Source organism: Antennarius striatus, chromosome 7 (assembly GCF_040054535.1).
Source record: "Antennarius striatus isolate MH-2024 chromosome 7, ASM4005453v1, whole genome shotgun sequence".
Taxonomy (NCBI): domain Eukaryota; kingdom Metazoa; phylum Chordata; class Actinopteri; order Lophiiformes; family Antennariidae; genus Antennarius; species Antennarius striatus.
In genome coordinates, this window is record NC_090782.1 from 3,024,120 (window position 1) to 3,041,242 (window position 17,123).

General features: G+C 40.6%; 1 protein-coding gene across 1 annotated transcript; it reads right to left on the reverse strand.

Moving 5' to 3' along the window:
- Positions 1-1,263: 1,263 nt before the first annotated feature.
- Positions 1,264-16,752, reverse strand: LOC137598767 (desmoglein-2.1-like). The gene is made up of 13 exons (XM_068319223.1): positions 16,642-16,752; positions 15,384-15,539; positions 14,615-14,753; positions 13,433-13,602; positions 12,139-12,273; positions 11,537-11,722; positions 8,990-9,471; positions 7,816-7,958; positions 6,769-6,990; positions 5,748-5,972; positions 5,017-5,150; positions 4,122-4,448; positions 1,264-4,014 (listed from the first exon to the last, which is right to left on the reverse strand). Exons 4-13 carry the CDS (start codon positions 13,589-13,591, stop codon positions 1,264-1,266), a joined length of 4,764 nt encoding a protein of 1,587 aa, XP_068175324.1. The 5' UTR covers positions 13,592-13,602; positions 14,615-14,753; positions 15,384-15,539; positions 16,642-16,752.
- Positions 16,753-17,123: the final 371 nt, after the last annotated feature.

The window sequence follows — 17,123 nt, forward strand, 5'->3', positions numbered from 1 at the left end:
GAGTACAGTAATCCCTCATTTGTTCACGCTTAAAGATGCACGGCTTCACTACATCATGGATTTTTAAGTAGGTAGTCATGTGATACCGTATGTGCATGCCATTGGCTGACAGCATCCATGTGTGCTCTGCGTTCCGAGACTCACGGAATGCTGCCCACTACTTGAAACAGTCTATATGAGTGTGGGAGAATGTAATACAAGATACAAGGTGGTTTAATATCAGAATGAGGAGGGTTAATAAACATTTAAATAACCATAGATGATAAAAAAAATAGTTTGTTGCGCTATCGGAATTAATACGCGGATTTTCGTTTTTCGCTAGTGGTCCTGGAACATAGTAACCCGAGGGATTACTGTACACTTGTTTTGGGGTGTTGAAATGCTGGTGTGTTTCACGTCACAAACCAGCAGTGGAGGTGTCAGTGCACATCTCGAGCACTGCCGATGTGCCCTTGAGCAAGGCACTGTCCTCTTTAGAAGTTGGTCATTGGGGTAACCCACGAGGGGGCAGCCCACCGCTCCACCTCCCTGCAGGCCTACAGGCCCCGTGTGTGTGTGTGTGTGTGTGTGTGTGTGTGTGTGTGTGTGTGTGTGTGTGTGTGTGTGTGTGTGTGTGTGTGTGTGTGTGTGTGTGTGTGTGTGTGTGTGTGTGTGTGGCTGTCAGCCATTAGTCAGAAGAGTTTCACTAATGGCTGACAGCCACACAGGATTTCTGCTTGCCTTAACACCATGAATGTCAAAATCTAGACGGGTAATGAAGTGAACCAGCGTCACCCCCAGAGCTTGGATATACCTCTGTTTTGTTTTGTTATGTGCGCATTCTCATTCAGAAGGTAACCATCCTCCTCTCCTACCTCACTTATACAGTAGATGTGGAAGTCTAAAGTGACGTGCCTGGGCCTCTCTCCAGTGCAGAGGGTAACATGTCATAATATCTTGATGTGTTATCTGATCCATCACTGATTTGATTGACACTATGTCAAATGTAGTTTTTACTTATATGAGTCTGGCCTCATTGTATGAACAGTACCCACAATTGTAGGATATGATCTATGATATCCTCTTTTTATATCTGATGGACTTCAACGCTCCTTTTTCTACCTAATGTGTCTTTTCGTTGCACATCTGGGAAGCTTGTAGTTTGCTTTAGGGACGTTGCTTTTTCTCTCTATCAGAACAAAATAGATGAATTTATAATCAGCATTAGAAATAGTGTCCTCCGGCTTTTCACTCTCTGTCTTCATCCTTTGAAATGCTAGTTGTTCACTGTACAGGAGAAATATCCTCCTCCACAATGTCCTCTTCATTTGCTCCATCCCTTGTGTTGTCTTGTGATACGAGCTGAGCTTCTGACGAAGAAAGTTTTCCTGATGCAGCTTCTAGTCCTCTGTTTTCTTCAGTTTGTGGTGAAGATGACTCTACTTCATCCACACTTTCCTTCTCACTGATTGACATGCTGTCATCTGCTTGGGAACTTGTGCTGGAAGCATTTTCGTTTTCACTGTCTTGATCATTTTGATCTAATAAACCTACATCATGACTTGCCTCAGACTCCATTTTCTCCACAGTAGACTCAGCTTCCTCTTCGTCAGTACTTCCATCAACTGAAATACATTTTTCTTTCATTTCAGAACTGGTGCTCAAAGCATCTTGTTCATCAGGGTCTTCATCAAGGTCATTAGAGCCGCTGAAGCTCTGAACCCCTTCCTGTACAGTTATCTCCTCTTCCTCTCCATCATTTATACTGGCTTCATCTGACTCAACCCGTTCCTTGACTACGTCTAGTCCTGCTGTTGGATTTTGTTGATCATCTTCTTCACCCCGATCCTCTGCTGTATCTACACTTGTCTCTAATGTTGACACAGTAAAGCCTTGTGTTTGTATAGTTTCGTCTGATGCTGATTTCACATTTGAATTATCCAAATCTATTTTATCTTGGCCAGTTGGAACAGTGTTCCCACACTGAATTGATCCATTTACTTCAGCATCAGCAGCATTGCTTATTTCATCACATTCATCTACATCACTCACCTGTAGTTTTGGTGGTGTTTGTTGATCAGGGATTGATCCCTCTTCAGACTCCTGCACACTGTCAATTGAAACCTCATTTGGAGGAGTTGACGATGATTCCACATCCACAGTATGGTCTCCTACTTCAGGCTCTAATGGTTGCTCCTGCTCAGCCAAAACAGTAGAAATTTCTTTCATTTTCTCATCTGGCTGGACATCATCAAGAGAGCCTGTAATTTGCTTTGTTATCTCTTCTGGAGCAATGTCATCTGCAGGACTGACATCTTCATTGGGTTCTGTTTCACTTTGATCCTCTGGGACTTTGCTTGATAGAAGTTCAAATCCAACTTCAGAACTTTCGACTTCTGGACATTCAACTGTGCTGAGCTGGACAGGTTTAACTTCTTCTAGCACTTCTTCTCTCATAAGAGCTGCTCCTTGTTCGGCAGTATTTTCCTCTTCACTATACATATGATATCCATTGTTGTGATCTGACATTGAAGTAGCTTCCTTTCCTTGAGAAAATGTTGCTGTCTCTTCACTCTCTTCATCTGTATTCACTAAATCATCAGCATCTGATAGAGGAAGGATTTTTTCAGCAGTAATCCTTTGTGGTACATTTATGTTCTTGTCTTCTTTTGGTAAATTTGTTTGGTTCACGTCTTGTTCTAATGGAGAAGTTCTCTGGATCTGAATTACATCGACAGGAGTAGACTCAACCGGATTTAATCTAGCTTGCAAAATTTCAGTTTGACTAACTCCTGGGTTTATTGCAATAAAAGGTTCTGTTCCGATTCTTGACTGCTCAACACTGCCCAACCCTAACCCCTTCTGCCCAGGCTGCTCATCCAGTGTTTGTTCCAAAATTGTACTAACTGAAACCACAGTGTGTTCTGGCATGACAGTGTATACACTCCCCTGGGCTGCTGGGCCTAACACCCCCTGAGGGGGAGCAGCCTCCTTTACCAGAATAGCATCTTGGGTCAAAGACCCCGCAGATGAACCTGGATCTACCCCCTCTGTCTCACTTCCCTTGTTCTTAACTAAGATATAATTACCATCAGGATTTGACCCAACCACTTTCCAGCCTTCAGGGATGGAACCTGGAGACACACTGGGGCTCACAGTTCGCAATATGGTTGAGCTAACTAGACTGGTGGGACTAGAAGGGACTTTGGCTCTATCCGCACTCTGGACAACTTGCCCACTCATTACAATTCCAGAAGAAGGAATTGGGGGCCCACTGATTATGAATCGAGAAGAAGGACTCTGGGGCCCACTGATGACAAGTCCAGAAGAAGGACTCTGGGGCCCACTGACTACAAGTCCAGAAGAAGGACTCTGGGGCCCACTGACTACAAGTCCAGAAGAAGGACTCTGGTGTCCACTGATTACAAGTCCAGAAGTAGGACTTGGGGCCTCCATGACAACATACATGTCTGGAATATTGGCTTTATGCGTCCCCTCTGCCATCAGAACCATGTTCTGAAGTTGTGGTTGGACTAAATACTGAATGGGCTGTAGACTGGTAGTGTAATATACTGGCTGCTGCTGTAGGACCATTGTCGGGGCCTGATGAGGCAAAGTAGCAAACTGATTTATTTTGGAGGAACGGTTGATATTAGTAACCTTCGGTTCAGGAAGCATCGGCGGCGTTAAGGCGGTGCTAACAGATGATTTAGAAGTATTTGTAGTTGACACAGCTTTCTCTGTCTGGATATTAGTATGACTCATCTCCAATCTTCGCTCAACTTTGGGCTCAACAACTGTTTCAACAGAATCACTGCCGGTTTCTTTCTGTGTTGTGGAGAAACTGGGTGTTGACGTTGGAGGCAAACAGATCTGAGCCAGAGTTTTGAACTTTGGCTCAAGGTCACTGAGGAACTGCAGGCTGTTGTCCGACTCCAGGAGGCTGCAGCAGCCCACTGAGCCGGCGGGAGAGCCCTGCCCCTCATATTCATACGTCAGCAGACCATCCATCGCTAATACTGCACGTCCTGCTTTCTGTTAGAAAAAAAAAAAATAGAATGTTTATCAATTAACTTTGAATACATGTTTGACTATTCAAGTTCTAAAGAGAAAACTTACTGCATGAAATGTTTACAAAGTACCTGTGAGTAATATTCATTGAGAAAAGAGTCAGGGAGGGCCATATCATCATAAATGTCTGTAGCACGTTGGGCACCAAGTGTTAGCCTGTTGACTAAACCACCAGCATTGCCATAGATAAAGGATTCCCTTGAAAATCTGTAGTTATTGTCAGTTTCCATCAAGGATTGGCTGGTTTCTCGAAATTTCTGTACAGATCCATTATAGACTGAAGCCCCTTGGTGGGCTTCGTTGATGTTTGAAGAAACGGTTTTGAAGTTTGCTGCTGCTCCCATCTCAACGTTCTTTTGGTTACCAAACATGATTGGGATACTTTGGAGTGGCAGTTCCTAAACATTAATAGAAGATACATATATCATGCAAACATTTGTTCTGTTTTAAAGCATATACCTTTAGAAAATACAACTTTAAGTTCTCAGAAAGTGGGAAGTGATTGTCAAACTTTTTTCATTGTGTAGATACTTCTAAAATAGATAATTGAATAACTAATCACTTTTTAACATGGTACAGCCAATGTAAACCATACATGTTTGTGCTTGTGTAAACCAATTTCATTTTAAATACTTTGACCACCTTCCTGCTTTGATGTTGCTGCTTGGTTTCTACACAGACGTGAATTAAAACTGGGATTTTATTTGTTCTGTGTATTGGTAAATTAAAATGACGAAAGTTATGTCTTTTCTTCCCTTGACTGAGTGAATGAATGAACGAATGAATGATTAGTCTTATTACAATGTACAGTACAAAACTTGAGTTGTGAGCATTCAGTTCACCAAAAAAATCCAAGTTCTGAAAATGAAAAACAAACACACTGAAGCCAAGGCTTATTTTTGATTATCTTGTGCAATCCATTAAATAAAATACAAGATTCAAAATAAAATGAAAATGCAGACTGACCTTATCCTCACCTCTACCCTCAGTGTGGTAGGATATTAAATGCTCTTTGGCCTCGAATGGCAGATCACTAAATTTGTCAGGAAAAATAGTGTTTGCCCCTCCACACTGACAGAACAGCAAGAGAAGAGGGATAACTGCAGAGAGAGGAAAACATTCAAACATTTCATACATTCATGCATTTCATTTCATTCACTTAGATTAGCATTATAATGTACAAAAATACAACAATTACACTGATATTGTGTTTCAAATCTAGTATTAATATTCCTCCTGGTCTATCTGATCACAAGTGGACATCACTGAGACAAATGCTATTAAAAATGTTAACACAAGAAAAATAACGTAAGGATTTTTTTATAATCACAAAGACTTTCAAATACTGCTGTTTACTTCTTAAAATATGTCTTTTGTCAAAAAAACCCCCACTTGACTCAACAAGTTGAACAGACAGTTTACCTTACGTTATTTCTGTTGTTGCATCATTATTTTGTCACTGGACAGGTTGCTATTTGCACCACAGTAAATCTTATTTGTGTTTACTTCTGGATTTAGAGCTGTCGACTTGTGATCAGGTCACATTGATACAAAAATATCGGTATTATACATGGCTGTTGGATATGTACTATAAATTTAAAAATATTTGTGTTGACCAGTAATTGTACTCATTACAAACTAACCAACCAATGAGCCTTGAAACTGATACAGCTTGGGTTGTATGAAGTTGAACTCACGCAGCAGTAATAGCAGTGCCAACAACAACAGGCCGATGGCCGGGGCCGCCAGTTCAGATGAAGTAGTCGCTAATTTGCAATCTTGATCTCCCTCACAGGTGCAAACCTCCAAAGTAAAAATCTCTTCAGCCGGGCAAGAGAGACCTTGAGCGTCCGACACTTTCACCTGCAGCTCATATACGCCGGGCCACAGAGGGTCATGAGAGTGAAAAGCAGCACTGGTATCTATGGATAACAGTGAATAGCTGTCAAACTCACAATATTGTACCATTACAAGTACAAGTTTTAACATTAGTTGTACTACATTAGTTTCTGGAGTTTAATCCATTCTGTTTCCTCTTTTAAAGTTACAAAAATCATTTCCATCCGTTCCAGCCTTGGAACCTCTAAATTATTAGACATATTTTTTTATTACCAATAGACATGCAGACTTCACCTGGGTATAATTAATTACGTATGATACAAAACCAATGATAACTTATGAAAGGAAATGCAAATGTCACAAGAACACACAAGCTGCTGTGTCTTTACTCCATGAAAAAGAAAGAGATCTGGTCTCTGCTGATGTATCCATCCACCAGCACACAGAAAAGAATGGGATGCAGTCTAAGATAGTGTATCCATCCGCCAACTGGCCAATGGCTATTATCTTGGATTTTCCCTGGTGTGATAATCAAAAATACATAGCGACGGCTTGTATCTCAAATAAGTAATATGTCAAGTAGCTTGTATCTCAAGTCACTACTGTATTATTAATAGAACAATATTACTACTGTTTCTACTGCAATGCTAAATGGGTCTGGATAGATCTGAATAGTGTGGCATTTATTTTTTGACGGCATTCCTTAATGGTATGCAAGAGTGCATTATTTTTCTTACAATTTCCACATTAAAACTGTGTGTGGGGGGGGGGTGGAGCACGGACCAGACAACTGAGACATAAGGTTGTCCAGTCTTGCTAGAGATATGCTTTTGAATGAATGATATTTGAATGAATTCTAGTATTAGCATATTACCGTACCATTAATAGCTTCTATGTCCCAACTACCTCGTGTCCCTTCAGGTATGATTATGAACTTGAATGGAGCAGCGTTTGGGATACCATCCTCATCAAAGCCAGTGACAATAACAGTTTTTTCATCATCGCACAGACTGGTGCGAGTGGTGGTCAGGGTGGGACAGTGATCATTGGAGTCAGTGACTTGAATTGCGATTGTTCCCGTGGCTGTCTTCACAGGCATGTCTGGAAATGATGACACAGTTAGTCAACACAGATTGTATGGGTTCACTTTAGAGTGTGAAAGTCAGGACAGGACGAGTAAGGCCTGCTCCCTGCTGCAGCAACACACAAACATCTAACTTGTCTGAACTACTCAATGGAACGAGCCAATATAACATCAAAAGTTGTTTTCTGACAGCATTGTTTTTACACACCTAATTCTCAAGATGTGTTATTGTATCAATGTCAAAAAGCTAATCCTCGTGGATGTCTCTTCAAGCCCGCTGTTGATTTACTTTGCTGCTGGGTTTCAGCCATGATTTGTCTAACGTGCCTAGAGTAACAGACTGGTTTGGCAGGTTCTATAAGAGACCAGTTTACTATACAGTATATGATCACTCACCTGTGATTTATGAAGTTCTCATCAAACCCATAAATTATGTAAAGTATCCCTAAAGTAAGAGGTACTTGAATTTATTTAATGCTTATTGGTGGAAAAATGTGTTCAAACAAGAAGTTCATCAGGGTCTGAATGTGACCACAAGCTTACAGGTTTTCGTTCAGTTATTCATCTTCTTGGCCGCCTCTGAAGCTCACAGGGGTGGCCGGAGCCTATCCCAACTGATTTACGGGCAAGATGGGGTGACAGACACTCTAGACACAACGCCAGTGCACTGCGCAGCCACATGAAAGACAAACAACCACTCATGCTGACATTCACACCTATGGGCAATGTGTAATGATCAATCAAGCATTCACCAGGAACCTTCTAGCTGTGAGGCGACAGCGCTGCCCACTGTGCAACCGTTCCACCCAGCTTACAGGTTTCTAAAGTTGAATTGGTGTTACCTCTGGTTATGGCCACAATCTTGGCAATGTAGGTCCCGTTCACTAAGTATGGTGACTCTCTGTCTGGTAACTTGTTCAGTTTAATCTCAGCCGTCTCTTCATCGATGGTAAACCAGTTATCTGGATCAAATGCTTTGGCATAACTGGAGAGCAACAAGCATGGATAAAATAATATTTAGACACATGGTAATTAGCAACATTAAACAAGTCACTGATTTGCAGTAAGTTTTAACACTCCAATACTATGAGAAAAAAAAACAGAGATGAAAAGATTAGGGCTGGTGCTCCTCTATAAATATGTTGTGCCAGATTTTTTTATATTGACTAGAATCAGCAGGAAACAATTAGCTTCATTTTAACTTATTTAAAGTGAGTCCTTTACTGCTAATTTACAAAATGTAGCTGCTGTATCTATCAGTCCAGGCTAATCACTCCCTGAGTTAAGCAGGATAGATTGCACATTTTTTCACAAGCAGGAAGGTCCTCTCGGTGAATAATGTAATCCCTCGCTTATTCGCACTTCAAGATGCATTGCTTCACTACATCGCAGATTTTTAGTATGTAGTCACTTGATACCACACACACATGCTATTGGCTGACAGCATCCGTGTGTGCACTGCGTTCCAACTCATGGTTCCTCTTGCGACGTTCCTTTAATACAAAAGTGCTTTATACAGTCTGTAAGAGTGTGGGGAAAAGGCAATACAGATATAAGGTGGTTTAATATCAGTATGGGGAGGGTTCATAAACGTTTAAATTACTGTAAATGATAAAATAGCTGCAATAGCCATATTGCAGAATTTCATTTTTCATGGGTGTTCCTTGAACGCATTAACTGCGAGTAACACGGGATTACTGGGTCATATCCAACTCATCATAGAGTAATACCTTTATCTTCTAAATATCTTTAAAAAAGTGTCGTATGTTGGGTTTTTGTGTATATGTTGGATAAATTGATATGTCCAATGTGGGAATGTGCCCATTGTGTTCTGCATGACAATACAATCTATGTAGTTGCTGGCTGGCCATGCAAACTGTAACAGGAATAACCATTTTCATTCCCATTAACATTACCTACACTTTGTGTTCAATTCTAATTCATGAATGTTAATATTTTAGTACTGTAAGTTCAGATGGTGAACATTATAATTACAAACTCAGCAACACGACTGACCTGACATCTTCAGCTGGTTTTCCTGTGTCCGGATCGACAGCAGCAAACACTGCGATCACACCATCTTCAGGTTGATTATGTGGATCCTCTGATACAGGGATTTTCTTGGTGTCAGGTCGGAATGCTGGATCCTCTGGCATGTTATTCACTGCTATCCGAATGGGATAGCTTTTTGTTGGTGTACTTGGTTTCACCCCTGCTCCAGGATGCATTCCTGGTGTTACTTCAGCACCTGCTCCACCTCCAACTCCAACAACACCTCCAGGGCTTAGTCCTCCATCAAGTCCTATATTCAAATCTAAATCCGCACCTGCATCCACTCCTCCACCTCCTCCACCCAGGCCAGCTCCAGGACTCGTTGGATCTCCCTCTCCTACCTTAATGCCCACATCCATATATACAGCATTGCCTTCCACAAAAGGAGCAACATTCTCAATTAGTAGGCCAAGCTCAAGGTTCTGGACTTCTTCAAAATCCACAGGCTGATTGTTCCAAATGCACCGTAAAAAAGAATGACAGAAGACAGCAAGAGACAGCAAGCGAATGTTAGCAACCCAAACCAATTCTGCCCACTGACATTAAAAAGACAGCAAATTTAAAAATGATAGCAATTTTAAAAACATCTAGCTAAAAACAGCATAAAAAAACAAAACCAGATCCCAGATCAATGATGCAAGTATTTCCTTGTTCTGTGTGTGTTGAACACGATACTCAATTATATTTATATTTACATTTATATTTATCAATTAAAACAAATGAATCTGATCAGCTAATTAAATTGGAAACCTGCCTCAGGGACATTAAGTCCTGGATGCTTCACAATTTCTTAATTCTAAACAGTAACAAAACTGAAGTGATTATTATTGGGCCGAAGCATCTTAGAGATGATTTCTCTAACATTGCATTCACTTAGATGGCATTGCTCTATCCTCCACCAACGGAGTCAGTAACTTGGGAGTGATTTTTGATCAAGATCTGTCCTTTGATTCTCATATCAAGTGTGTATCCCAGACAGCCTTCTTTCACGTACAAAATATTGCTAAAGCTAGAAATTTCTTATCCTTTAAAGACACAGAAAAAAAATCATTCATGCCTTTGTTACTTCTAGATTGGATTACTGCAGTTCCTTATTATGGGCTGTTCTAGCTCCTCTATTAGGACTCTAGTTAGTTCAGAATGCAGCTGCCCACTTACTGACTCGAACTGGGAGGAGAGAGCACATCTCTCCTGTCCTAGCATCACTTCATTGGCTCAAGATTAATTATAGAATACAATTCAAAGTCCTCATGATCACATATAAAGCTCTCCACTGTAAGGATCCGTCTTACATTGAAGATCTTATTGAAGTGTATCACCCCCCAGGGCCCTTCGATCCAAGGATGCAGGATTTCTGGTGACCCGTTGGGTTTTTAAGAGTAGAACAGGAGGCAGAAGCCTCAGCTATCTGGCCCCTCTACTCTGGAACGATCTCCCAGCTTCGGTCCGGGGGGGGGGGGACTCCCTTAGCTTATTTAAGAGTAAACTAAAAACCCTCCTCTTTGATAGAGCCTACAATTGAAATAACACACACCCCACTAGATATGCTGCTATAGGCCTAGGCTGCTGAGGGTATTTTTCTCCATCTCTCGCGTTAAAGGGAGATACTCTGGAGCTTCTGTCACTTCTTTATCTTTCTATGCTCTTAGAATTTATTATTGTCAAATCACACTCTTTGTCTGCACAATACTGCCGCTGTCTTTGAGCCTCTGTTCCACAGGTGGAGAACGCGGATGGAAGACAGGATATCCAAAGGTCTGGAAAACCCGCCCCCAATTCAGCGACAGCGCACTATGGACATAAAACTCACACTGGCCTATCTGCCACCCTCTCTCCCTCTGTCTCTTTTACTTGACCTATCTCTTTCCCCAATGTATTTCTCTTTCCCAACCAACAGGTCAAGGCGGATGACCGCCCTGCAGAGCCTGGGTCCTGCCCGGAGTTTCTTCCTCAATGAGGGAGTTTTTCCCTGCCACCGTTGCTTATGCTTGCTCTGGAGGGCATTGTTGGCTTTCTATCTGTAAAGCGCTTTGAAATGTCTTCAGATGTGATTAAGCGCTATATAAATAAAAGTTTATTGATTGATTGATTGATTGATTGATTGAATAGTAGTGATACAGAAATGACCAATCAATTGCTTGTAATGTCTTATGTGATCTTTCAGTACTTGCTCAGACCTCATGGAAACCAAAAAAAGGGTTTCAGTTTGAATAGCAAAACCACTGCGCTTTGTGTGTTAATGTTATTGATGGCAGAGATGTGCTTATGTGTCTGACACCTGCAGGTGTTCCTGGCTTTTAAATGAAATAGAGGAGGAAGAGGGTTGATTTAATTTGAAAATGTTTCTGAATAATTAATTATACACCCACTTTAGGCACCAGGGTACTAGATTTTGTAACTTTTAAGTGGAAAAAAACTGTAGGAGAAGCCCTAAATGCACTTGAGTCAGGGATTTTGGAAGTACAGTAGTTATGGATTTTTTAGAGACTTGTGACCCCCAAGTCTCTGTACCTTGATCAGTTTCAGGATGCCTTCATTGGTCTCTGGGTCTGTTTCAATAGAGAAGAGATTGTCCTCATTTCCTTTAACAATATGAAAGACGCTCAGCCAGTTGTCAGTGTGTATGAGATCCTTGTCTTGGGATTTGATTCTCATCACAACTACATCATGAACATTTTCATCCACTGAGCCAGTGTACTGTGAAGAGAGCAGAATTCAAACAGGCTAAACATTTTACAGCAGAAGTGGAACGCTATGTTGTCAGTTTCTAGAAAAGAAACACGCACACACACACACACACACACACACACACACACACACACACACACACACACACACACACACACACACACACACACACACACACACACACACACACACACACACAAACACACACAGAGTATATTAGGTATATTAAGATCCACTCAGAAATTACAGTTGATAATGACACAAGAGTTGAAGGTTTAATTTTTTTCACTCATTCATTTCTTGTCTGCCCCACTGTGTGTGTGTGTGTGTGTGTGTGTGTGTGTGTGTGTGTGTGTGTGTGTGTGTGTGTGTGTGTGTGTGTGTGTGTGTGTGTGTGTGTGTGTGTGTGTGTGTGTGTGTGTCACCTCAGAAAGTTCCAAAGTGGGGATGTTGTCATTGATGTCCAGGACCTTGACATTCACAGTTCCTGTCCCTGTAAGACCCCCTGGAGCCCCTCCCAAGTCAGCCCCCTGTATAATTATCTTGTAGGAGTCATGGGTCTGAAGGAAAACCAGCCAAACAAAATCAACAGATGTCAACAGATGCTCATCATGTCAAGTTTGATTATAAAGCTGTCATTCAAAACTTGAATTTGGATTTCAGTGGAAGTTTTCTGATGATCCACAGTTCCAACTACAGTCAAACCTTGAGGCACAAATTTAATCCCTTCCATGTCTGAGCTTGTAAGTCAAACAACATTTCCCCATTTAAAATAATTAAAATAATTTTAATCCGCTCAAGCCTTGTAAAAAAGCCCCAAACCCCTTAAAGCAGGGGAGCTCAGTATGTTGACCGTCGTGATCAACCAGATTGCGATCGACCAGTCGATCGCAATCTGGTTGATCACGACGGTAGTTCAGCTGATTGCATTACATTAAAAAAATAGATAGGTATCTTGAATTTGGGTCACTGTGCATCATCTGCATCTACAATCAACATACTGAAAAAGAGACATATGGAGCGACATTTTTGGACTGTTTATAGAAACAACCACACCGACTTCCTGGCAAAAAGTCAGCTGAGAAAGGAAACAGTGAAGAAACTAAAAACGCCAGCTGTCAGGACAACGGTTGTTTTTCTCACAGCCAACTTCAAATGCGACAGCTGCCACCAAAGCATCGTTCCAGGCGAGTCATGGTTAAGATAAAGAAGTCATTCCAAGATGGGGAAATGGTAAAAGAGGCATTCATTGAAGCAGCTGACTCAACTAAGTTATAAATAGTTAATGCTTTCAAACAAAAGGCACAACATCTCTCCTCAAAGCTGCAGCTCCATGATTTGTAAAACTCAAGAACTCGGGGTCATTTATGGTCAGATTCCATTTACTGTATTTCAAACCAAGAAAACTGATGACAGCTGATGTTTTATCCATCTGCCAACACGTGGGAAAGAAACAAGATCCGGTTTCAACTAATGTTGAGCATGAAGCATGACTCGTAACTTGGATATCCACTCATATCTCCAGCAAATTTATAAATAGAGCAATGGCTTGTATCTCAAAAAAAAATCCCAAGTTGAGTCGCTCGTATGTCAAAATACTACTGTATGTCAAAGTGGATGAGTGAAGAGACAGGTATAGACTGGTGAGTGAGAAAAAAGGTTTTATAAGATTTTTGAATGACTTTGTGGACTGATTTTCATGAGTAGTGAGAATCTCACCTCTCTATCCAATGTGGGTTCCTTGACAAACAGTTTGCCAGTGTCTTTGTCAATAGAGAACATATGACCTGCACCTGCTGGTTCCTGACTGAGGATGCTGTAGGCAATCTTTGAATTGATTGTATTTTGCTGATCATCATCTTTCCCCTCGATCTGCATGACAAGGGTTCCTGCAGTGCATCACAAGAGGATAACACCAACTCAGTGGGGTACAGGCTCAGAGAACCTATTCACACTTCCAGTTGTTGTTTTTTTAGATGTAACATTTGACCCAACAACAAATGTGTATCTTCAGATTTGTAGAGTCTCCTTTAACACTAAATGGAAAAGAAAAGTTTAAGTTGTTTCTGAATGTAAATCAGACAAGAATCAATTCTGTACTTTAAGCAAGAAGAAGAAGAAGTACACTTTATTAATCCCCACAGGGAAATTACATCGTCACTCAGGTATTTTTACATGTTCTTTGTGTTAGTTTTATGACCATCAGTGAAACACAACACACAGGGGGCCCTGTAAGCATGCAGTTAGCAGTTGTTACACACATCAAACAACACACATAGGGAGGCAGAGTGACAGGCAGCGGTTTTAGGAACGCGCCCCAATTGAGCAGCTTGTAGGGGAGATGGCGACTTGCTCAAGGGCGCCTCGGCAGTGGCTGGGAGGTGAGCTGACACCTCCCACCGTCAGCTCACACTCCCTCCGGAGATGTCCTGGCGGGAGCGGGATTCGATTCGCCGATGGTTGGGGCGATCTGTCTACAGGACATCTGCTCTACCGCTGAGCCACTGCCACTGCTGGCTCTAAAAAATCCATAACTACTGTACTTCAAAAAACCCTGACTCAAGTGCATTTAGGGCTTCTCCTGCAGCAAAGCCTGTTAAGCTAGTTCATGCAGAAAAACTCAAGTACATGCTGTTATATACATAATATATATGACACACATGAGGTGCATAAGGGGTTCCCCATTTCCATTAAACAATATTGCATACTCTCTGTGTGGTGGTCTGCTTAAGGTGCACTGAAAATACAGATTGAAATAGTTAATTACCCAGATATATTTGCAGATAATAGGGGCTGATGTTACTGATCGTTTGCAACAGTAACATCAAAAGACACCAAACAGCGGATTAAGCGGGTTAGAAAATGACTGACTGACTGACAATACCTAAAGTACTATGGTACCTGGTTTGCTTGCTTCGTTGATGTTGCCACCATGTTCCTCAAAATAGGGAGTATTATCATTTTGGTCCAGGACTCCTATAGTAAGCGGAATGTTTTGCTCTGCAATGCTTCCATTTGTGTATTTGGCCACTCCTATTAGCTGTATGAATTAGATGAAAAATTAAGATTATATACAATTGATACTTTATGAAGTACAGGTGTGGTGGAACACGTCAGTGGATTAAAGCTTGGCTTAGCCTCTACACCCCCAAGGTTAACATTCATTCAGCAGAGGTAGAGATGTAAAAGTTACGTAATGGTACTGGTTTATTTTATTTCATTATGTGTTGTTTTTATGGCCATGAAATTGTTTCTGGTAAGTCTTAGGGAATGGTACTTAGGGTAGTAATGACATTTGAATGACCTCAAATGGTGATTATAGATTGAAAATTGATAAATAAAAAATAACAACCAACAAATAATTCCAATTATGAACAGTCTCTCAGAACCAATTCTGTTTGTAGGTTGAGGACTACCTGTATTTTCTAGCAAATCAAGTTGAAATTCATTACAGGGAAACGAACTCGATCCATAAAAATATAAGTTCTATAAAAAGTAAACAAAAATGTGAAGTTCCACCTCTGAGTTTGATTCTCTACTTCCTGTCTATCTCTAAAGCAGTAATGGCTAAAACTGCCCCAAAAAATAAGTTGTAAAACCAAACCTATATTCTTATTGGTTTTCCAAAGATTTAGTCCTCACAGTCTGGAATGCTTTAAGTAGAACTTACTTTGAATAATGGATAGGCCTCTCGGTCTAATAGCTGGGTAACACGTACAAATCCGGTGTCATGGTCGACCACAAACACGCTGTAGGGCGGTTGGTCAGCTCCTGGTCCACTGAGGAAATATTTCACGGTTGCTATTTCGTCTTTGTCGGAGCGAATCTGACAGCATTACAGAGAAAGAGTTGTAAACATTGTTTTTGTTAGTTTTGTATTTTTCTTTTCTTTTTTTTTTTGAATATGCAGGTACCCTCCTGAACAGCTTAAAGTATTTCCACATACATTTTTTAACGTCATGGTTAAAAATTAATTGCACTGCAATAGATTCCCTAGTAATTGCTATCAGTGAAGACTAGAAGGAAATTGCATTTTGAGCAGATTTTCAAGACAAAGAAGTCGTAAATTACTATGACTAGGACATTTTTCAGACCTTGTATTAATGTTATTCTAATTAACATATTCACTAGTGGACAGCACTAGTCCAGAAGCACATGTATGTGAATGGTACAGTGAAGAGACCACTCTGAGCTCATTCTGTCTGAAATAAGAAACCCACCAACAAACTGCTTTCTGCAACTGATTTCATTGAGTTCATTGAATATTATGTGTTTTGGCTTTTGTACTCGCCAAGGAAGGCAGCGGATGTTCGTAAATGCGTTGTTTCAATTGGTTCCATTGCTGAATTATTAACCAAAATATCCCTCAAACTGTAATATTACAAAGCCAAATTTAAAATTGGTTATATTTTTTCCTAAATGTAGCATTAAATACAACACTTCACCTTGCTTCAGTCTTACCTGGCAACATTTAGCAGCTTTTTGAGCTCACTGGTTGAATATATTTGACCATTTACACCAAAGTTACAAAATACAACAAATTATTGAAGCTTAACATTCCTGTACTTCTTTGAAGCCTTTGGATAAAATGTCACTTTTGTGAGTACTCTACATGTTATCCCCCGCAGGTGAAAAACACTGAACTGGTTCTCACCAGTCAAAAGCAGTTTTGCTTGGCACTTTTATAACACCTGTCTAAAGTTTTATGACGGAGCCAGCAAATCTGTAATGAAGCAGCTGAGAGCATCAACAAGTGGAAACAGGTTTCTAACTGTAGGGCTAGTAGCTTGCTCATCAGTAATATGGCAAACTTATATTAATGATGCACACAAATATTAAATATTGTGACCAATAATCACAATATTTAATTTATGAGACAGGCATATGATGACTAATGTAAGAATTTTAATGAGCAAAACTATACTCACCTTAGCAATGTATTTTTTACTAGTATAGTCAATGTTCTCAGTCAAATTGGAAGGAGGAACGATCCACTCTCTCTTCTTCCTCCTTGTCCTTCCTGCCTCAGTGCAGAGTATCTGAAAACATACAGCAGAGGTATACCTGCCTTAGCTAGTGCTAATTTATTAAGTGTTTTGATTTTTCATTATCACAATATAATACAATCCTCGATGGACAAGAGAATCATTTTATGGAACCAGACTATGCATTCCAAACAAAATGACTAATTTCATTGAAGTCATTAATAATTTAAAGGACAAATCCTGCCAAAGATGACAATTCAGACAATGTCGATGGGAAGGCAACAGCAGTTTCTTTATTCTTAAAAATGCTGCTGAAACTTCAAAGCAGCATCACACAACAGACTGCTGTTAAAGCTGCAGAAACAAATGTCCAGAATGTTTTATGTTTTACATGTCATTGTTTGAGAGCAGAGCTTCCCATGGTG

Coding starts and splice junctions, on each gene's coding strand:
- LOC137598767 (XM_068319223.1), bottom strand. CDS start 13,591: ATGCAGATCGAGGGGAAAGATGATGATCAGCAAAATACAATCAATTCA. Junction 11,723..12,138: donor CCACTTTGGAACTTTCTGAG/GTGACACACACA, acceptor CTCTCTTCACAG/TACACTGGCTCAGTGGATGA. Junction 5,151..5,747: donor GGCACTGCTATTACTGCTGC/GTGAGTTCAACT, acceptor CTCTCTCTGCAG/TTATCCCTCTTCTCTTGCTG.